General features: G+C 39.7%; 1 protein-coding gene across 3 annotated transcripts in view; it reads left to right on the plus strand.

Annotated features, from left to right (window-relative positions):
• vps50 (VPS50 EARP/GARPII complex subunit) overlaps positions 1–24,384 on the plus strand; it is a 118,862-nt gene that overhangs the window by 56,174 nt on the left and 38,304 nt on the right. Inside the window, exons 14-21 of one of the 3 annotated variants that reach the window (XM_078267279.1) lie at positions 9,443–9,534; positions 9,752–9,846; positions 11,897–11,995; positions 13,974–14,064; positions 15,679–15,864; positions 20,771–20,889; positions 22,255–22,361; positions 23,543–23,664. In XM_078267279.1, coding sequence (XP_078123405.1) covers positions 9,443–9,534; positions 9,752–9,846; positions 11,897–11,995; positions 13,974–14,064; positions 15,679–15,864; positions 20,771–20,889; positions 22,255–22,361; positions 23,543–23,664 — 911 coding nt within the window. The other 2 variants (XM_078267280.1, XM_078267281.1) reach the window with 2 other exon arrangements.

The raw sequence follows: 24,384 nt of genomic DNA on the forward strand, positions 1-24,384 counted from the left end.
ACGATTTGATAGGCTGTCACCTCTGTCCTCTGTGTAAAGGTGTCCCCCACCCTGCCTTTATCCTGGCTTTCACCTTTCTCTTTTTTATCCGTGTGTGTGTGTGTGTGTGTGTGTGTGTGTGTGTGGCGTCCATCCGAGTAATGATTTACTGTACAGGCTTTGTCTCATTTGTCGAAGGACATGACCTCCAGGCCCTCAGCGTCCTAACGGTTAGACGCACTGAAGATCACTCCTTTTTTGGGTCACACACGCATGTACACTCACACACACACACACACACACACACACACACGCACACGCACACACCTCCTACCTCATTGAGATGCTCAAAAAGAGCATCCCATTGAATTTAAGCCAGTGGTCACTTGATATATTGAGCTGGTCAATGTAATGTTTTGGTAATTAATCTTGCCATTTGATGAAAGGAAAGGTTGTTTCAGGAAGTAATATGGGCCAGGGTCGTATACCTAACTGACAAAATAGATATGCTGCCCTGTCATGTTTTATAAGCCCCGATGGCCCTCAGGCACAGGGGTGGCTCCATGTGTGTGAGAGCCATTGTGTGAAAGTAAATCCAAAGCATGGGCATGGGCCATGTAGGCTAATATTCAATTAAATTAAATTCAATTGTATTTATAGTATCAAATCATAATGAGTTATCTCGAGACACTTTACAGATAGGTCTAGACCACATTCTATAATTTACAAAGACCCAACAAGCAAGCATTTAGTGCAACAGTGGCTCCCTTCTAAGCAGAAACCTTGAATGGTGAGGACAACTTCCTGTTAGGGAGAAACCTCAGATAGACTCAGGCTCTAGGTGGGCGATTGTCTGCCAGTGCCGGTTGGGGGTATGATGAACAGTGGCAGTTATAGTTAAAATGTATGTATTCTAGTGTAGAGTTTTCTGTGTTGTCCACTTTAGCATTTTATACATTTTAAAAGTCAGCTGTACTTTTGTTTTTATTTTTTTTTACATCTGCATCATCTGCGGGGATTATCAGACAATATTTAAAATGCCATGTAGTTAGGAATGTGTTTGGTGAAAGCCTCACGTTGCCAGGTATCATACCTTTTTTTTCTTCCAGTTTCTCACAATTACTATTTGCTTCCATTTAGAATTTGTGGTGTCATACTCTGTTTTGACTTTTCTGTTGCTAAACTTCAGATTTATGCAAAGTCATGCACATGCTGCTCTTATATGAGTCATAGTTTGAAACCAATGAGTTTAGACTCCTGTGGGTGCTTGTCCTGTTTGTCACTAAGACATTTTTTTTTACCCACAATGCCACCAAAGGTCAAACTCTGGTTACCACCTATGCATTGGCAAAGGGTGACTTTCCCGATAATTTACCTTTTCCTCTCTCTGTTGTTACAGTTTTAATGACCATTTATTAAAACTTTCTAAGTAGATAACCTGGGGAGGCTGTCTACACCCTCACCAGGTCAACAGTGGGTGTTAGCAGCGACACAAACTGCACTGACAGCAACTGCAGAGTAAGGGGGAATAAATGGGGACACACAAATTGATGGAAAAGGGGACAAATGGAGAAAAGAATACTTTGTTATATGGAATAAAAACATTATGGATTCAGAAATCTCATAAACCATTACACAGTACCTTTTTAATGTTTTTTTTTTTTAAAGAGATGAACTACTTTGGTAGCTTCTTCATTAGAAACCTCATAATGGCAGACTACATTTTGCAAGCTCATTCGTCACTATGAGACTATAGTTTTAAATCAGTTTAGCACAGCCAAGTGCCATGTACAAGACTAATCATCAAACTTTTGGGAGCTTTAAATAATGATGTGACTTGTTGCCTTTTGAAACATACCCATGGGCACCTTGGTATTTAAAGTGGGACATGATTTACAGTCTGAAAAAAAGTTTTTGTAGACAAGGGAATTCTCATTTTTAATTAGAGTACAGCTTTTAGAAACATTTGTTAATATTGTATTATTAAAAAAGTATGCAATTGATTCTTGCTCTTATTTCTTTTTCCGTTAACAGCCGTACTCTTTTTGGCGCTCTCAGGGTCATGTCCCTCTCACCTTGGTCAGGGCTCTGTTTTCACAACCTCAGTTTTACTTTAATGTTTCTCTTCCTCACACCCCCCTCACTCCCACTGTTATTGGGGTCTCAAGGACAGTTTAGGACATCTTTTGAAATTCCCTGACATGTTTAATTAAAACCTGCCACAATTTCATTACCAGAAATCATGACTAGTAATGGCTTTAACATTATTAAACAGTACACCGTATTGGCCATGGAGGTAATTTCAATGGAATAGAAGGGATTGAATTTAAAAGACATCATGAGCAAAGGTCAGAATCTGAGATGAATAAGAACACCTTATATATTTCATATAAATCCAAATACCAAGGAAGGCATTAAGTGTCACATCCATCTCTGAGTGTGATGATTGCGATCAGTCTGTGGGAGGAGAAGATAAACATCCATGGTATAGCTAGGTGGAGAAGTATTCTTGTTGGCTATAATTTAAATTCAATCTGCTGTTGTGTAAAGTGCTATCTCCTTGTCCACCAAATAATCTTGTTTGTCTGGTGCTCAAAACCACCTTTATGTATTCTTGGTAACAGGAGAAGCTTTCTTTCCCTGTCCCTAGGGATAAGACAGATTTGGCCATTCGAAGTTAACATGTGAATCATTGTTGTTTAAACAACTGTTATGACTAATTATACTGTTAATGACACAAGGTTCGTGTGTTGATGCATTCACAAGATTTTTAACAAAGTTGTAGCTGAAAACATGTAAGCATATTCTAAATATAAGAATAGAAGAAATATAATATTTTATAATATATAAAAAGGTACAAAGTCATTGAGATAAGTTGATGAATGTTAGTAAAAGATGCAAATAAAAAAATAAAGATTTCTGTAGAAGGGAAAACTTCTTAAACAAGTTGTATTTGAAACCGATGATTTCATCTTGCCATTGACAGATTTTTTCCCCCACTTGATTCAATAAGATATGTTGTATAAACATAATGCTAGGCTAAACCTTTTGTTAATATTGACAAGTATTGCAGTGGACAATCTAAGGCATAGGGTTACCCACTAATGGTTTTTAAGGGAAGCACATTGTTCCATGGTATTGCAGCAAATATAACATGACATGAAATCCTCTTGAGGATTTTTCTCATCTTTGGTGTGTTGAGCCTATTGTCAGAATCTATAATAAGGCTGGGCAGATCCTCTGCTGCTAATTGTATGCCTCAGTAGGATTAACACAGGTCCTGTGGGTAAAGTGGTGGTCTACATACAGACTGATGAAAAAGAACAATAGAGTAAGAAAACCTTGTGATGTGAACTATGCTGCATGGGACAGAGTTTTTCTTCTTGTTCTCAGTGAGGTGATCAGCTACGGTTAATGTTTAATTGATGATTGATGAATAACGACTAAGAGTACTCCACCAATTTACCATTGCACTCCTATAACATTGTCAGACTCTGGACAGTCCGAACAGAAAGTTGATGCAGCAGAACCAGAGATATTGTCTTTTTTTATTCCACACATTCTTCTTTGTCAAAACCTGGTGCCTTACCCATAATTCCACTAGGCTGCTAATAGTACAGAGGTCTGATAATCTCACTTCTTTCTAACTCCAAAACCCCAGATTCGTTTTCTTTTTGAACTTGTAGTTTTCAACCTCAACCAACGCTGACTCATCTGATTTTATCAGTTCAATTTATCAGACTTCACTCAGCTTGCTCTGGAGCCACAAAAGGCTTTACGCAACTTAAAATAGGTGGAGTACCCCTTTTAAAAATGTCATTGAAAACGGAGATATTAATCGATGCAAAACAAAGTTAGCAACCCCTGGACCCACAGGTTCCATCGGTCCAGTCAGTTCCATCGGTCATCTGTACGGCATACAATGAATATAATTGCCGTTTTTCATGTCTAGAACATCATGGTAACAGATTTTATTTCTTCTGAATTATCGGGTAATAGGGATGTCTCGATCCCGATAACAGTATCGGATCAGAGACGATTTTGGCTTTTTTTTTAACTGATCGGGAATTGGCATTTACCCTCATTACCTTACTCCGATCATTTACATCAGCTTGTAGTGATCATCTCCTTTAATCACACACGCCCTGCCCGACAGACGCACCGCCAGACTGCCTGGATGCCGGCACTTTCAAACCAAGATGCGGTCACTCACCAGTGTCTGTCCAGAGTGTCTCGTAGCTTGCCAGCCCTTGGCAACAAGTAAAAAAGTCTGTCTTTCCTAGTCACCCTTTTTTTACAGAAACGGATTATACCAATTCTCCATACTTCTTCCATGATTTCACCAGGAAACCACGCTTTTTCAAGCCGTTATTCCCTGGAGCCGACATCAGTTAACACGGAAAACAAAGATTGACTTTGAAGTGCAAGAGGCGTAACTGAGTTTAGTTTTCTTTGTCCAGCGGGGAACTTTTATTTAACGTTTATTTTTTGGTTGGGGGTTTGCTGGGATCCTAAAGAGAAATGTTTTGGTGTTGAGAGAAAAGATTAATTTGCTGCACTAACTTAAATGTATTAAGCTCAAGACATATTTTAGTTACTTAGTTTACTTAGTTATTTTTGTAAACAAAAAAACGCTGTGCAGCTTTATTATCAGAGCAACTACAAGTATAGGATCGGGACTAGTCAATAGTTAAAAAATCACATTGGATCGGGGGTCAAAAAGCTGATCGGGTCATCTCTATCGGGTAATATATGTTGATTGTAAAATCCCAGGATTATTCCTTGATGTATTTGTGTCACACAACAATCCGCTGCTTTATATAACTAAGGTGTTTATTTTCAAACACCTCATTTTTTTCCTGTATCGCTGTAAAGTAATACCTTCACAGATTCAGAGGTTTGTGAAAAGCTGTGATTAATCCAGGTTCACTGATCCCAGCTTGTGTTTTTTGGTTTATGTTTTTCATGTACTTTATTTTAAAGGTACAATATGTAATGCTGACAGCTAGTGTTTAAAAGAGTTACTGCAGTACATATTCAAAATACTGGACTCAAAGTTCACGGAGGTGACCAGGCTGAGACTGCAGAATCCAACAATGTTGCTAGACGCTTGTCTCATAGCCAGACATTACTCCACAGCACAACGGAGTAGCTAACATTAGATGCTGGCTATATTGACAGTCATAAAAGCCCATGCTCACACAGAGCTCTGTACCCAACTGACAGACACACTTTTTTGGCTTAGAATTAGAGTAGGAACCGCTAAAAACCCCACAACCTTGCCGTCCTCTCCACACGCCAGACAGACACACTTCCTCGGCTTAGAATTACGTTAGGAACCGCTAAAACTACCACTACCTTGCCGTCCTTTTCCACCCGACTAAAATACACACTTTATTGGCTTAGAATTACGGCAACAATCGCTAAACACACTGCAAACTCAAGGTCCTCTTTTCCTGATTTACACCCCCCCTCTCTTCAAATAACTCACTGTTGTCAGCTACGGCTGCTGAACAGGCTACACGTTGTAAACAGCCGTCGCCCGCTTGCCTGTTCCTCCAGTAAGGTTAGCAGTTAGCAGGGTTAGCATGGCGGCGTTAGCCAGGACCAGTTGGGATCATCTTTACTGGCTGTGTCTCAATTGTTTTTGCGACTAACCAACTCGGGTACTCTAGCTATATAATTCAATGTGAGTAGCTACACGAATGTTGAAATGACATAAAATGCCCGTCCCTAGTAGCTGTGATAAATTAGCCTGAAGCTAATGCTTAGCTACCTGTTCAGGAGGAAATTGGCCAACGGCGTCCTTTTGGCTCTAAGCTGTCTCCATCTTAGTGTCATTATGAGAACACCCTCACTGCCACCAATTCTCAGGTAAAAAATGGATAAATTGTTCCCCCTGAAAAATGTGACATAAGTATATTTGTTATAAAAACAGGCTAAATGTCATGAGATATTTATCGTCTTGCTCAGAATACAAACGTCTCACCCAGCAGGTTCAGTCTACAGCTGCTCTGTTTTGACTACAGCTTGGAGATTTTTGAGTCAAATCCAGTTGAGCTATGCGTTTGTATCTTTAAGACTTAAGGTCTTTCAACCATCTCACTGCTTCAGAATAAGAAAAACACTACCCATGATTTATGCCTGTCTCCCTTGTTTTCTCTCACTAATGTACCCAAGCATCATCTGGTTTAATGGTTAATGAAGGGCACTGTGTGTGATCTCAAACACAACGAGATCCACACGGTATTCTGTCAGTGACACATTTATGTTTTCTTCAGTGCTCTTATACTGAAGACTGAAGTCTAAAGTCTTGGAAATTCTTGCCTCTTGAATTTCATCGATAATCTTTTCCCCTGCCGTTGATTCCTCCCTTTTTTTTACTTTGGGTTTTGTCTGTAAGGCCATAACCAGAGTTCAGTGTTCCCCATACATTTGTGGCGGTGCGCCATACAATCAACACCGGCCACCACATATTGCGTTTCGTTATTATTATTATTATTATTATTATTATTATTATTATTATTTTTACGCTATTTAAAACACGCAGCGTATTTGTTCAGCTGCATTTCTTTTCCCTGCTCTCCTCCGTCTCTCTGGTGCTCACGCGTCTCTCTCTCTCTCTCACACACACACACACACACACACACACACACACACCCCCTCCCCCCGTGCACACAGCGTCTGTCTCCATCAAAACGAGAGAAAGATGCTGGTGAAATTTACGAAAGGTTGGTATCTCGTGAACACCTTTACACAATCACACATTAAAAAGTGCTATAAAAATATTTTATATTCTGAATACAATGTTGTCAGTGTGTTAATGTTGGAGTCCGGACCCGACTCTTAGCAAACAAGCGATTGCACCTGCTTTAGAAAGTTAACTAGTCGCAAGTTTGCGATAAAATGCAGTTGGCTTGTCGAGGTCAAAACACTATATGTAGCAGCTGTGAATCAAATAAACTTATTACAAATAATGTTATGTCATTTTTTTTACTCTTACACTGAATGTTTGCTGCTTCAATCCAGATGAGTATTGAAAAGTATTTTCCGCGACTGAAAAATGCACGTGTTGAGGATGAGGACCAGCCTGAACCGGAGGTATCAGTCTGAAACAGAGCTGAACAGTCCGACCAGTGTAATTAATTATGTTATTAATTAGTTTACAATATTTTCAGGCTTCAACCAGTGCTGCTCAACCAGAAAGAGAGGGTCAGGGAGAGAAAGAGAGAGATTAGTTAGGCATGGAAGAAAGAGTTGGAAAGGAGGACAGCATCCAACAGCGTGTCCTCCTACTCAACTTGATTCTAAGATTTGTATTTGTTTATTATATATTTAATCTAGTCACACATTTGAATCTAGAGTCAATATTAGGATTGGGTATTGTTTGGTTTGGATACCAGTGCTAAAGCGGTACTTTTAAAACGGTACCGGTGCCTTAACGGTGCCTGAACCGATACTTTTTAAGAAAGTTAAAAAAAAGAAGGGTACTAAATAGTTGGCGACATTAAAGAACGGCTTGTTTATTGCTATAAGGCCATATCGTCAAAATTAAATGTTTAATAATAATGTAATCACTATAACAATAACTTATTTCACTAGTAAATAGCTGTTGAATGACAAAAACAACCACCAGATGGGAAAACGGCATTTAACAATAACTTTGAATGCACCACGAGGCTGTAAATTACCAGTTTCATTGAACGCACCGTCTGTGTTTTTCCGACAGCAGCTGCAGATTGTTACATCCCGGTGTCGGAATCCTCTACAGTGAAATACAATCACACTTTACACCGTTTAGCGTTAGCTGTCAGCATTGTAACTGTGTTTAATCCAGCTACTAGCTAGCGGTAGGCTAACGTTAGCTGCTGTCGAGTATAGTGTTAACTAGCATCACATGCAGCAATGTTTCTGTTGCCTGTAACGTCTGTTTCAGAGCATCAGAGAGAAGCGCAGACATATCAGTGGCACCAGAATGAGGCACCGAAATCCGTGTTGCTATTCCTGCAGCAGCAGGATGTGTTACGAGGAAGTACAGCAAAATAGTAGCCGGTTAGGCACAACGCAAAGCAGAGTGAAGTGAAAATAAATTAATAAATGGCGGCATGCGATTAAAACGATTAAAAAAATTTACGCATTATGCTCGGCCCTTAATCGCATCGCGATTAACGCGTTGACAGCTGACAGCCCTAATTTTCGCCAATGTCCCTTTTCTTCCACTTTCTTTGTGTTGGAATTTTAAACTCTGGTGGATTTCTGAGGACTATGGTTAACTGCTCCTCAGATCTCTGCAGGGTAAATTGAGACAGCTAGCTAGACTATCTGTCAAATCAAGAGTTTTCTCTCGCACGACTATTTTACAGCGGCTCCGTGTGGAGATTAGCGCCGCCCATGATGATTGTAATTGGTTTAAAGAAATGCCAATTATATAAAATATATATATATAAATAAAAATACAAAATAAACCAGAGCACGTTTTTCTCCCATCCTGGAACGCTGTGTGGAGTAGCCAGACCCTCCTCCGCTCCGCAGCGTGTGGATGGTCTGGCAAAGAGTGACTACCCTGTACACAAACACAAACATTGATCAGTGGGATAATCCATGACCAAGATGAGACTGTTTTTCTGTCTTCCCAATACATTAAAAGGAATTTAATGTGGGATTGACACCTGCTTATTGACTCGCAGGCTCACTGCTGCTGGTTTTCCTAGAGATCTACTTCAAACAGAGCAAGCAGCTTGAGACTGATTGAAGCAATTTTCTGCCAGAGGAAAGTACTGCAGCTACGAGGACATTCTAGCCTCTTCAGTGCCTGCTCCACATGGTATTCTATTAGATCGCTGAGAAGGGGAAAAAAAAAAACACACACACAAAAGAGAGGATAGTGAGCCAACTGAGGTGGAACCACATTCAGTGGAAATGGTTTAATTTCCTGGCTGCCTGACAGTGAACAGATCCTCAGAACCTGTCATATTGAATTCTAGGTCGCTGTCAGTCTTGGCTCCGTTGAGGGACTCTTTGAGCTACAGTACGCTCCTGTCAGATGCTAACTGACAACCACCACTGTACAGAAAAGTCATAGAGAGTCTTCAATTCAAATTCAGGCTGTCTACATAGTCAAACTAACAATGAAGGACAATATTCGCACGTCTGATCTGCAGATCAACTACGCCACCTTTCCCTGTTCATATTCGAATGCACCCGAGGAATCATATTTTATCATTATCAAAGGGATGTTTTTCATTTTCTTCTTCGTCAGCCATAAGAAGTATTTTTTTACTTCTGTATGGATTCTGATTCTCCACTGAAATAAGTAAATGAAATTGTCGGAGTCATGCTGAAAAGACACAGTCAAACAATGGATAAATAAAATGGATAAGGGGAAATAGATCAGTCTTTTTTTTTTTATCAGTCTCATTATTATTTTTTAATCCGTCTGCATGCTTTGTTTGAAAACCCCCAGGTGAAGTAGCGGCAGCAGAGTCTGATGAGTCGGTGGTGGACCGCAGCTATGTAAAGAAGAAGCTAGAGCATGGGCTGACACGGATCTGGCAGGTTAGAAAGAAAAGTGCACTTTCTCTCTTTGCGTGTCTCGTCTTCCCTCCTCCTCATGTTTTTCTTCACATAGTCATTCCACAAGCTGCCTACTGTAGTCTCTTCCTCCCTCTCCCCCTTAGTTTTTCTTTTCATTTATTTTTTCCCAGATTTCCGTTCAACAGAGTTGGTCAATTACAATTTCTCCTCACCCTGTCCCTCTGGTTTCTCTCCTCAGGACGTCCAGTTGAAAGTAAAGGCCTACATCCTAGGGACAGACATGTCTCACTTCAAATATGATGATTTCATCGTGGTACTTGATGTCATCAGCAGGTACGCCACAGGGTCAGAGCAGTCAGCTCATCCTTTTTTCCATTAATTGGTCTTCATCATCTTGCTATCGCTGTCCCTTTCTCTGTCTTGTCTTTTCCCCCCTCTTTTTTCACTTGTCTTTGTCACTTACTCAATAACTGACTCAAATGATGTAAACAGAAACGCAACATGCTCCTTTGTCCAATAAGAAAATTATCATTGACTTTGTTTACATCAACACTGAACTCATAATGCCAGTAACCCATTCACACACCACCATTTGATTGTATTAACTCTGATTATAATAATGTGATACTCCCCTTTGTTTTGCATGGACAACAAATAGGAAGTGTACTGTACACACCGTGGTCACATTTCTTGAACCGTGGTCAACCTGTGCGTTGCTCAGCTCATTGTTACTGTACGTGGGAGAGAAGCCTGTACTTGGCTGGAACAAGTTTGTGGGTGGAAAGACATGTTTTTAAGTAGGATCCAGGATATTACTGTTTATAGGGGTGCACGATTCAGAAAATGTCACGATTTGATTTGATGTTGATTTTTAGGCTCACGATTCGATTCAAAATCGATTTTCGATTCAAAAACGATTCTTGATAAAAACGATTCACAGTATGTAAATGTAGTTACTTTTCCCGTGTGTGTGTGTATGTATATATATATATATATATATATATATATATATATATATATATATATATATATATATATATATATATACACTTAGTCCCTTAGTACATTCATGTGGATTTTTTATTTTGTATCTTTTATTGTCCATATTATTCATGTGGATTTGTTATTTTAACATCCTGTCATGATGTATGTGTATGTTATGTGTGATGTCTGTAAGCCACTGGGACCTTGAATTTCCCCTTGGGGATAAATAAAGTATCTATCTATGATGTGATTGCAGTAGACATACAATTTAAAAAAAAAAAAAAAAAAAGCTTGAATCGCGATTTGAATACGAATCGCGGTTTGAATACGAATCGATTTTTTTGCACACCCCTAACTGTTTGTTTTCAAGTCCACCTGAAGTTATCCATATTTATTTGTGACATTAAATTGTTTTGTAAATTTAAGTTTCTGTGACCCAAATCAGTACCCAAAAAGGAGACATTTACATTTTTTACTGTAGTGTGTTTGTTCATCTAATGAAGCCACTGTTGTCTGTTACATACTGTAGATGCCATAATCTGAAATGGCCGTTTGCTTAGTCAGCCACCTAAAAATATAAAAATTGTATAAAAGAATCGCCGGTGCAACACAGATGTCTTCTTACTTTATAGTTTTTTTTATTTTTTAAGGTGCGTAACAGTGATTAACGTTTCGATGTAAGGTTACATCTTCACCAGAGTCCTTGGAGAGAATGGGCAGTGCAGCCCTTGATAGGAATCATCAACAGGTGTGATTATGCGTACTGGTTATTTTAGGTTGCTTACTTTAGATGCAGACTTGTGTGGTCCTTTTTCTTCAATACCACTGCTAACAGCACATTGTCTGTCCCTTGACTGGCAACTTACAGTTACCAGAGCAAGTCAGTTTACATTACACCCCTGTTGGCTCAGCTGTCAATCAAACACACAGTGGTCTTCCTCCAGGGGCTTTAAGGCTTAAGGGCTGTTTTGGACTGCAAAAAAAACCCATACATTTTAAGGATTGTTTATACAGAAGCAAATACTATAAAGGTACAGAGTGACATTTATACAACCAATGCAATACAACCTTAAAATTACTACTTTATCACCTTACTCATGAAGATAGAAATCTAAAAGTTGATTAATCAAATCATTACTTTAATCATAGTAGCCCTAACTTGCAGCGGTTGCATCATTGTGTGCATGTGCGCTGCAAATAAAGTCATTCTCAATAGGCAGACATCAAAGAGTCATCTTGTTCACCTTAAACCAGATCTTCTCCATACATGCTCCATCAGATAACTGCACTAGCCACAAATCCCCTTGTCTTATCTCTTTCATTTCTTCTTTCCCTGCTCTCTTCTTCCCTTCATCGTTGTCTCTCATTTATTCCCTCATTCTTTAACCCTTTCTTCCAGGTTGATGCAGGTGGGTGAGGAGTTCTGCGGCAGTAAGTCAGAGGTCCTGCAGGAGTCTATTAAACGCCAGAGTGTCAACTACTTTAAAAACTATCACAGGTAAGATGTCCCCCATTCTTTTGGATCATTACCTGGATTGTGTGACAATTAGATGCACCTTCTGCTCATTCACTCACTGAGCTGATAGCATTGATTGTGTGTGAACAATTAGACATAAGAGTGCATGGATCTGACAAGCACAGTCCCCCAATATAATTAAAAGAAAGTTGTTGTTTGTTGTGAAACTGATTGACAGAAACTTTTATACAGAATTACAACCACTTGCTGCCTTGATCATGCTATATTCCCACCGTAACCCTCTTTGGAGTAGACGTGTAATTACACAGTAACACTCACTGAGCTGGAAGCACATTTACCTTTTAATTACGTAACCCCTACCGACCACATGAATATGTATGCTTTGACACAGACAGCGCTACATCATCAGATGTGATTCACACTGATCAGTATTGTGATTACCTATTAAGAATGAATTGATAATATCTGAATGCTAAAAAGCGTCATTCCTGTGTCACAAAATTTCAAAGGAGTGAGACACAGAGCGGCATGATGGGATACATCTTTAGGTTAGAGGTGATCTCGCTGTGAATAAGTGAGTAATTGGAACTGAAAAAGGGAGCGGTAGAGATGACAGACCCTGAGAAAGAGAAGAAGAAGAAGAGGAGGAGGAGGAGGACATCAGACAGCGTTATGAAGGCACGTTAACCCCTCCACTGTGTCCGCGCGCACAAATACTCTCACATACTCACACATCTGCACTGGTGGCCAGGAGGCTTCCAGCGTGCATCATCTTTCCATTAGGTTTGATTCATTTTCCAGCCGGGTGTCATTCCCAAAGAGATTACCCATCAATGAATTTTGACTGGCTGATGATGCCTGTATTTGTCTGTCAGCAACCTGCAGTAACACACTCAGTCATCGGGGTGGGTGTATTGTTGGCCTGCGGCTGCAAAGCCCAGAATGACTCTGTCAGGGTTCAGAGATGATAAATATCTAAGAGCTGTGCCATTGGTAATTTCTGCTTTTATTTTCCTAACTCATCTTTCTCTGATTAATTGAAATGGTTTCAAAGCTTTAATGTCCTTTAATTACCTTTTACAAGGACTATTTGCGGGATTACGGAAAAACTACTGGCCCAGTTTTCATGAAACTTGGTGGAAGGGTGTAGCTTGGGCTAAGGAAGAATCCATTCAATTTTGGGAGAGGATCCAAACACTAGCAGATACACCAATTATTTTTCACTTTCACTAACATTGCTACATTGGGCGTTAGTGCGGCATTCATGTGGTGTCAGAATAATCGGATAAATGAGTTCCCGACTCTGAAAATTCACACTGCATTATTGTGAGATAGGGCATGTCTTGGGGGAGGTCTGCGCTCTCCGAGTGCCCTTCCAGCTCTCGGTGCATTACGTTTGAGGAATATACAGTAACTGTAGGTAAATAATGCCAGCATGTGCAAAATGGACTAGTTAAAAAAAGGTTATAGGGCATACAATGTTGAAGTCAGAATGTTAAAAATGTAATTGATAACTCACCTTCTTTATTTCTGTACCACACTGCTTCTCTGTCTGTAGCCACTGTTCCATGTTCTTTCACTTCTCATACTTCAAACACCTTAAAGACAAGTGACACGGGCTACTGCAATGTTTGAAGTCAACACTGCTCTGTTATTTCACACAGACAGACCTGATATTGACCTAGCGGGTGACCAACAGAGTGGCTGTCCTAAGCTGTGATGACAGTTACACACACACACACACACACACACACACACACACACACACACACACACACTCACCCACCCAACACACAAAGAGGCACACACCTCTTCCTTTTCACTGTGCATCAGTGACCTTTCAGACTTTTTTACGTCGACACATTTATTCCGGACTCCATTAAAGCATGTAAACAGACCAGAATACACTGCTTTCATGAGGTCAGTTATGGACACGTCGACTTCTTGTCTTTTAATTTTACTCCATCCCGTTACTTTTTCTTTCTTCTCATCTCCTCAGGGCACGACTGGAAGAGCTGAGGATGTTTCTGGAAAATGAGACATGGGAACTTTGCCCGGTTAAGTCTAACTTCAACATCTCCCAGCTCCATGTGAGTAAGAATCACATCGCTGAGGCGAGAGAGTGAGGCACACTATCACTCATTGCCCACCACTGGGAAATTTGCGTAAGGATGTGAATCATGAGGGATCCTGCTCAATGATTTCTGTGTGTGTGTGTGTGTGTGTGTGTGTGTGTGTGTGTGTGTGTGTGTGTGTGTGTGTGTGTGTGCGCGCGCGTGTGCAAGTGTGTTAGCCTGTATCAACATAGGAGGAGTAAAGTTCACTGCACATTATATAACACTGATGAAAATAAAATGGCTGCTGTCCCTTGTGGCGTGTATGTTAGAGGATGTTATTTCCCACACTCGTGAGCAACCGTTTAATAAAACCTTGAATATCAGAGCCTCCATGTAGATCATGTACAGCCACCACAAAAATATTGTAGGTATCTCATTAAACATTCTATAACCAACTCAAAGAAAAGATCATTGTGCTTAAAACATTTTCAGCTCACTTCACCTAGAAGCAGAAATGATAAATTGAAGAGAATGTCTGAAAGAGATGTCAGGAAGATAAATGGAGTTAATTTAAATTCTGTGTTTTCTTGTTTTCTCCTTCATTGTCTGTCTTGCTTGGGCACATTTTGCAACGAACACACATGCCAAAGAATCTTCATAATAACCCCCCTGCCGTGAGAATATTGTGTGTCTACATTGCTATATGTAATACAGGCAATGTACATTAACCCTTTAAACCCTGCCGGGTACTAACATTGTATAATATTCTAACAGACTGCTATATATTTTTTATATATATATATACATGCATGTTTTTATATATATATATATATATATATAAAAACATGCATGTAATTTTCTTCTCGTTCCTCGCCTTAAAAGTCCAATTCATTTTAACTTATGGGCTGGTTACATTGCACGCGTATGCGGACGAGAGCGGACGTTCCAACATTGCGCATTCACTATAATCAATGAAACTGGCTACACCGGGCACGATAGCAGCTTATAGCGGTGCGTATGCTCCACGGAGATCCGCTCTACAAGCGTAAAAATAGGACAGTCTTCTATTTATACTTTTTACCCGAGGTGTGTGCGGCCCTTTTACACAGAAATGGATCATAAAGTGTCATTATTTCTTTTAAATTAAACTACAACAATCAATCCCAAAGCAAAAGCTCTCTGTCTCGCCTGTGACTCACACAATCCTTTGCCGTGTGTGCACAGCTGGTGTAGCCAGTTAAAACATACATTCCGCGACACCCTCTATGGGGCGGCACATAACGCTCCGCTAACGGTCCGTGTACGTTACGCGTTCAATGTAGCCAAAGTCGCGCAACCTTGCCCCTATTCTCAACTGTTTCAGCTGTTGCTAAATAGTTGTGTGATGTTTAAATCAATTTAGTTTTTATTTATTTTCAAAAATGATGTGCACTAAACCACAACTGTGCTAGTGGTCGCACAGTTAGGACACCCTCATAAATAGTTGTGTGATGTGTAAATCAATGTTGTTTTTATTTATTCAGCGACACCCCCACCCACAGCACCCCAATAGCAGTTTATTTTCGTATGTACCTCATCTGCTCACTTTACCAAACATGAACCTACTAACCTCTCTTGTCTGTCTCTGTTCCATTTTCTCAAATCCAGGAGTTCAAATTCATGGGCCAGTGTCGTTCTCCGTCCGTTTCCCCGAGCAAACAGGTTGTGTCCTCGACCAGCCCGGCTCAGGAGGAGCTGTCTCTGTTCCAGCAGTACCTTCAAGAAGGAAACCCCTTTGAGATGCAGGCTGAGCGCAAAGAGGAGGAGACAGAGGATGTGCTGGCATCTAATGGGGTAATTGGCAACTGCAAACACATGCTTCTAATTGGTGCCTGCCTAGTCTCGCATTGCCAGACCTATCTCCGCAGCGCTGTAGAGGAAGGTCTGGCTACACCACACATACATTCTGGGATAGGAGAAAAAAACACTTTGGGTTGTTTGAATTACAGTCGTCTTGGGCGGCTCTAAGCTCCGGACGCAGCGACGGTGGCTCTGCAAAATGGTCTCGGGAAGGAACTTGTTTTGGTGGAACAGAAAATGCACCCCACAAAAGAAAATGCCAAATACAATATCAAATTATGTTAACTGTTTACAGACTACAGAGGTCGTGAGCTTTTTAAATGAGCTGGATACATGGTTAAACGTAATTTGCTCTTACCAGTGAATCGTTGTGTGTAACTTGTCCACAGCAATCCCCACCAATCGGTCCCAAAACGTCCCAGTTAGATAGTAAACAGCGTGAACATATTCTTCAAATCCAAATATTCTTCAGAACTTGTCATTTTCAGCGTGTAGCCTGCTAGCTTGAAGTTTGTTGTTGTCAGGCAATTATCCTGAACATATTCTTCCATTGATCCAGACTCGTGCCTGCTTAATGGTTTGAAATTAGTTGTTTTAGTGTGAAATGTGTGTTGTCAGTCAAAAGGCTAGAAAAATGCAATTTAGAGTTATACATAAAACACAGTGGAAGTGCTCATTTACTGTTGTCCATATACATTGTATTGTCTTTCCTTATGTGTACCACGTACAGATCATGTCTGATTATTCAGTCAAGTTGTTCATTGCCACCAGTCAGGTACACCCACTTATATAAGTATGTATAATTAACAAGGATACCTATTTAGGTTCATAACAAAACAAGTTAATAAAGAGCTATAGTAGTAGTAGTAGTATAATTACTGTGGGTCATTAAGTTGTTTACAGAAGCTCTCAAGCTGTCATCACCGGGGCCATAAACATGTATTAATGGTGTAGGCCAGCAGTGCAGAACATGCCAGGATTATTATAATACTTTGATGCATTGTCTAACACGTAATATAAGCTGTTAAACAGCAAATAGAATCCGTGGGTAGATCCAGCAGTGGGGCAAATAATAAACTTAAGAGTAGAGCTGTATGTAGTCTACTGTATATCGACGATGTTCCACTTCCGAGATTGTTCAGGTGCCGCCGGAATTTCCGCCGGATGTCCCTCTTTTTAGGCCGGATGTCCCACACCTTCTGCTTTCTTTAGCTGCGTTTCATTAGTGTTTCAACATGCCCTCCTTCATTTCCCCTCATCCCTTGGTATGACGTAATAGCGTACGTCGCATGGAGGCCACTTGGAGATCACAGGGAAAGTGGGCGGGGGATTGAAATGGAACGCACCTGCCCTTGTTCACTTTCAGCCCAAACTATACGGATCGACGGCCAGTTGTAGGCTTCGTGCTACTGCTGTGTTTTATTTTCTTATTTCCATAAATTATGGCATTCTATCTCCGTTTTTATGCTCATTCTATGTCTGCTTATGTCATGCAATTTCCTTATTGTACAGTACGCCTGTTTTTTGTATGAAAGGCGCTATACAAATATTATTCATAAAAAGTATTATTACTGATTTTTACATGATGATTTTTACATGAATACCTGCAGACTCATTCTGAGGCTTGGTAATCAGCTGCATGAGTTTCTGATTTAGAAAGTTTGTGATATGTATCATGATTAATCATATTAATGCTTAGGCTATATCTCACAAAAACAGAATTTCTTCCATGCATTTACAGATGTTCAATCAAATCACATGTGGTATGATACGTAAATAAAAATATCCATCAATCAATCAATCAATCAATCAATCAATCACACAATATATAAAATACATATTAACTGACATTAGTTATATTAGCCTTCATGTTTTCGTAAAATATCAAGTTAACAATAAGGAAACTAAAAAGTCTAAATGTATTTATTCAATTTATTCATCTTCTCCTTTGGTGGTCAGTAACAGGAGTTTTAGCGGTTGTACATTACTGCAACCTAACCATGGATGTATTTTCTTGCACCAAATGCATAACTGCAATGCATTGTGGGTGATATCCACCTCTGGAGTGACCATCGTTCAGTAGCTCTCTCAGCCCTCACCAAGTTCACTTCAGTTTTTTAGACAGTTGGGACGACGCTTAAGATGGCAGCGGGAATTCCCCTGAGGGCATGTGTTTAAGGGAAGTGAACGAGGGCATGTTGAAACACTAATGAAACGCAGCCTTTGTGTTGGCATTCTAAACTCCGGTCGATTTATGAGGACCAGTGTTGGGAGTAGCGGCGTTTAAGTATAATGGTGTTACTAACGGCGTTATTTTTTCAGTAACGGAGTAATCGGAGCTGTCTCACTGCACGCTCTGACTACCACAAGACAGCGACAATGGCAACGAGCTAGGGAAATTCAAAGGTAGCGTTCTTGAACTGGAAGTACCAGCACTACTTCTCGCTCACTGAAATTAAAGGCAAGAATGTTTATGTAACATGCACTTTATCCACGTCTGCCTCAAGCAACTCAAATCTGAATATGAAGCACCTCACATCAACACATGCTAACACGACACTTGTTGCTGCTGCTAGATGTTATAGAACGTAATAGCATTATAGAACATAAAAAATAACATCACAGTTACTTTGCTGAGTAACTAATTACTTTTATAATGTGGTAACTGAGTTACTAACTCAATTACTTTTTGGGAGAAGTAATTTGTAACTTTAACTAATTATTTTTTTGAAGTAAGATGACCAACACTGATGAGGACTATGGTTAACTGCTACTTAGATCTCTGCAGGGTAAATCCAGACAGCTAGCTAGACCATCTGTCCAATCAGAGTTTTCTCTCGCATGACTAAAACAACTTTTGAACGTACACGTTCCACCAAAACAAGTTCCTTCCTGAGACTATTTTGCAGAGGCACTGTCATTGTGTCCGGGGCTTAGCGCCGCCCAAAGTCAATTGTGATTGGTTTAAAGAAATGCCAATAAACCAGAGCACATTTTTCTCCCATCCAGAAATGCTGTGTGGACTAACCAGACCCTCCAGCGCTGTGGAGAAAGTTCTGGAAATGTGAGACTAAGCTGTGTGTAATAATGTAACATGTTTGTCACACATTAATTCTTCTACGAATTTTTGGGCCTCATCCATTTTCCATGATCCAATTTAATCATTTTTCTCAGCAAAGTGCTATTGTGTACTTTATAGTGTAGTATTTAGTTATGGAGGATATATTTATTCATAATTCAAATTGAAAGTCCAAAGAGAAACCGAAGCGAGATCAAATTAAAAATATTATTATTTTACTACCAAACTCTCTTTGGACTTTCAGTTTGAATTATGAATAAATACATCCTCCATATTTAGTATCCAGCCCTCCAATACTGGAAAAGTCTTGTTTTTGTTCAATATTGTATAAAAAGGCAGCATGTCACAGCGTTTTTCAATACTCAATACTATGGAGGCTATTGGGTCGGTGCCTAAAAGTATCAAAATTTGGTACCCAACCCTAACAACAAAACTAGGGAATCAAACTAGCCAAAATAGTGGCTACTATTGTGTGTGCTTAAGAAGGAACAGGGGAATCAATGAACATCATCCAGTATGTGCATGGTACTGTTAGCAGCTACGCTAGTCTTACTGTATGTCAGGGCCCTCTTGTTCCTTGAGGAAAGTTTATAGTCTTTGTTATAACACACACCAGCATTGCTTCTCTATTACTGGCAAATCCTCATTGAAGCGTAAGCATTAGTGGGCAACTGGAGAACAAACTACCTGTCTTCATGGTCTTGGTCAGCAGCACTGTTGCTGTAGGGCAGACTCGCTGCTAGCTGGACAGGTTAGCTATTTGCTAAGCAGCTAGCAGTCTGAACCTCTGTCTATCTCTTTGTTGCATTTCTCAGCAGTAGACTCATACAGACCCACTTCTGACAACATTGCACTGCATAAAATGTGAAATAATGTCTTCTGCGCATAAATACTGCTTAGCTCTGATCACACACTGAAGTTAAATTACACCACAAGTCATAGAGAGGAAAACAAACCTAATATCTGTCAAGGCTTCCATAGGGTTCCATCAGATATCTATGACATGGATACAGTGATCCGGAGAATATTGCCTAGTACTGTAGATGTTATATGTTGCATGTGCTCCTCCAATGACTTGTATAAAGTCCAAATCAGTTGGTTGTTCTTCCAAGGCTTATTTGTTGAACAAACAATATTTCTCTTCAAGAACAGGGAGAATACATTACACAGGCGCCCCGACACTCTGACACATCAACAATTTTCTTTTTATATATTTATATACCTGTATTTTCCTTTCAGGCTCAACATCAAAAGCAATATTTGCAATATTGCTAACATGCCAGGCTTGCAGAAGCCCTAACGTGGCTCACTCTTAAGCTTGTAATTATTTCTATATGGCTGTTGTGTTAAGGTTAGGGTCTGAGCTTGCAGTTAAGGACAAAAAAAAAATTGTCGTATTGCAGGTGAGCTTAAACCAGATTCTCAGCTGGGAGCTGAATTCATTCTTTTTTTCCTCCTCGAGCCAGTCGTTTCATGGTTATGCACCCATTAGGGCTAAAAGATGGGGATGTTATATATTTTTTTCAATTAATATTTTAAATAATTGAATCCCAGCCCTCTAATACAATTTGTTTTTACGTCGTTTTATACTTGAGTAGCCAGTTTGTATTTGATAACAAGATTTCCACATGGCCTCTTTTCATTTCTCCACACTTGTCTTCCCCAACTGGTGATGTGTCAGCAAAGTTTCACGGCATGTTATAACAGTGTTATGTTTTTTCTCTTTACTCGCTTCTGTTGTACTGCCTCTCTACTTTGCAATGGCCCTTTGACCATTTTTCATTGACTTTCATCTAATCTTTCTCTTCCCCATTTTTCAAGTACGAGTCAGACGAGCTGGAGAAGAGTGTGTATCAAGATTACGACAGCGACAGTGATGTCGCTGAGGAGCTCAAGCAGGACTACGTTGACGAGCAGACGGGTGATGTTCCACTCAAGAGGTCAGTTCCAAGTCAAAATGTTTTTCACCACTCCAAAGACACACAGCTCAGGGCATGGCATGTGACATTGGTATATCCAGGTGTCCATCATTTCTACTAATGGCTATTTAATATTTATGAAAGTAAGTGAACATGTAGACGAAAATAACTATATACTAGAACTAATTCTTGTTTCACAGATGCAAAATAAAATGTTATGATAATAATCTTTTTTAAAGTAGGTTCTACAAGGGTGTGAAGTCAAGCATTATGCTACTTTTTATGCATTTAGTAATGATAATTTTAGTTCCACTTTGCCTGACACTGCTAAGTAGGCAGAAAGCTTGTATGAAGCTTTTTGTCTACCCATGAACATTTTTTTCTTCCTACCTCCGCATACGTGATTGACTATTGAAAGTTGCTGTTTAGCAAAAACAGAGGCAATCATGCTCCTCTGCACCTTGTTTAAAATGGTTCATTTTCATTTGAATGAGTTTACATACATTATGTATTGGGTGTGTTGAATTCTATGAGTGATATAATTAATGCGAGCAATTGCCGTCTTAGCATGTTATATCTGTAATTATTTATGTATTTCTTGTTTTTGATGCAGCATGATGGAGTTTTGAATTTTATAACCCTCCTTTTTCAGTTTATTATATTTTATTATGTGTATCTGGTCGCCTAATTTATTAAGAAACAAGGATTGTGTCTGTACGTTTGTTAATACATCATCTGAGAGCCAACCTCAAATTTTTCCTGTGCATTTGCACAGCAAACCAGACATACAATGCCATTACTTATTCAGTAGCTCTTCATTACAGAAGCACTGTTATAATAAGCATCTCCTGTCATGTAATGTACAATAGGGTATTAATGGTATCGTGATGTTCGTGCTCAGCGTTGAGTCTCGTTATTTCACCGATCTCATGTGCCTGATATTTTTGCTTTAACTCTCACCACATTCGGTGTCCTATTCCCTAGGTGTATTAATCTGACATTAGCCTATAGTCACTTAAATGCTAATATCCCTATCTTATGAGCAGGAATCATTAATGGTTAATTATGAATTGGGTTGCATGATCACATCCAGAAATTAGAAGGCCCATGTAATGAGAAGTGGCTATTATGGCCCAATGGTCAGTGTCAGGGGTCTGGTACTCCAGGATCACCAGTTCAGAGACTTCACCACTGGAGTCCCTCTGTGTCTCCTGCATTGTCTAATGGGTACTGATTGATCAATTTGAAGACTCTGACCTGCGCCAAGGTTTTTGAACCTGGCCGATCATTGCTAAGGATCAGGGATGTTAACATATATTACTGAGTCTCTCCGCTTCATACCTCTGCCCTACTTTCTCTCTCACCCCCACATCCTGCACGCATCAGTGCGTCCCGAGAGACCATAAGAAGCAAGAAAAAGTCTGACTGCAACCTCAATAAGACCAATGCACCGATTCTCACCAACACCACCCTCAATGTCATTCGGCTTGTTGGTGAGTCCCGCACGCACTCACACACACGTACAGTACACACTCTACCACTTAGCTCTCCTTGAGAGCAGCCCAGCCACAGTGGACATCCTCTCTAACCTGCTGAGATTTCTAATTATTCACCAATGAAGCAAGCAGCTCAATTTTCATCGGTGCACTCAGATCTCTGCTGCTACCTGTGTGACTGTGCTGCACTAATAATTGTTAGCCTTCACCCTAAATTCTGACCTTTCCAAAGAGGTGCCTACACTTCTTTGTAACGTGGCTTTGAAGACATCTGTGCCCTTCCTTGGCAAAGAACGCCTCTTGGCGATGTGACCTTCATCATGTGATTTTCATGTGTGAACTGCAGTTTCTTTCCTGTGCAGCTGTACCGCTGAATAAGTCTTCTGCAATATGAATTAATTTAATAACTCGGGCTGATACAGATCTGCTGTTAACATTTTCATTCCTTCACCATCCCTCTTCTGTTCACACTTTAAAACTTTCCTGCACATACAGTACAAAATAGAATACTTATTTATTTTTTTGTTTTTTCTTCACAAAATTGGTAATATTGATTTAGAGGTGTGTGGCAAAACAAAGTGGCAAACTGAGTGAAAAGCCAAAGTTTGATTCCAAGCAATCACTTCTAATTCAGTCTGTGCAGCTCTTTGATGGAGTTAGATTGCTCCCTGAGTTCTCGGTGCAGAATTCAAGAGAAAGGGCGTGAAAAATGAGAGTGTGAGAGAAATAGTGCTGTCTCAGGGGCAAAGCCAGCTAGATCGAGTTTATTTCTTATTTCCCCCCTCCATTCATCAGTTCTGAGTCAATGGTAACCTTGTTACACCCCTTTACTACTGTGCTTTTTGCTTTTATTACCTTCCTGCTAAATTCAATCCTTGCCCTCAAGTGTATGCAAATGCAATGTGTTCCTGTGGAAGTTCTTGCTTAAAGGATGTGGTTCCACCATGATTAACTCCCTGCAGTTTAACTCTTTTAATCTCCGACAATATGTACTTAAGAACAGAAGCATGTTATTGATTGGAAACTGATACTGGGTTAAAAATGAAAATGAGGCTAATAAAAAACAGTTTGGGTGACCACTGTGATACTCTTTGGTATGCAACCAGGAACACATAAAGCTTGTCCAACAAACTTTGGCAAATTCTGGTTACTGTTTATTTTCTATCATCTCCGAACAGGGAAGTATATGCAGATGATGAACATTCTGAAGCCGATTGCCTTCGATGTCATCCACTGTGTGTCACAGCTCTTTGACTACTACCTGTATGCTGTATACACCTTCTTTGGACGCAATGACATGGTACAGTATTTTGAATCACTATGCTATTGTTTGATTACATGCTGTATATTTATGTTAAAGAGCAATGAGTGAAACAGGCAGCGTTGGAAGAAGTACTCAGATCTTTTACTCAAGTATCAAATAAAATTCCTGCATTCAAAATGTTAAGTAAAAATCCTAAAGTACTAGCATCAAAATATAAGTAAAAAGTACTCCTTTTTAGAATAATGTACATTTTATAATTAAATTAGTTATGCATTTATATGAACCTTACTTTAATGTTGAAGTGGGTAAATATACTCTATATATGATACTACATTGTATTATATTTATCCAGAATAATACATCATATTGTATTTGTATGATTAAGCCAAATCTGCAATGTGACTAGTAATTAAAGGTATCAAATAAATGTAGTGCAGTACAAAGTACAATATTTATTTATTTATATGTATATACAGTATATATTTAAATATGTCTCCACTGTCACCATACTGTAAAATAGACAGAATTTATTACCTTGAGTTCAACACAAACCGACCACATCGGTGTCGCATTATTATTTATTATTTGTGCATCAGTTGAAATCTATAAAACCCACTGACACATGAGTTATACAGTTTCCTGATGCGTCTACAAGCATCAAGATACAGCCAGCGTGTGGGCTTATATAGGAAACAGTTGGGGGGCTTTGGTGTCCTAGAGGTTTAGATTCCAACAATGAACCGCAACATCCCCGAT

Source organism: Sander vitreus, chromosome 14 (assembly GCF_031162955.1).
Source record: "Sander vitreus isolate 19-12246 chromosome 14, sanVit1, whole genome shotgun sequence".
Taxonomy (NCBI): domain Eukaryota; kingdom Metazoa; phylum Chordata; class Actinopteri; order Perciformes; family Percidae; genus Sander; species Sander vitreus.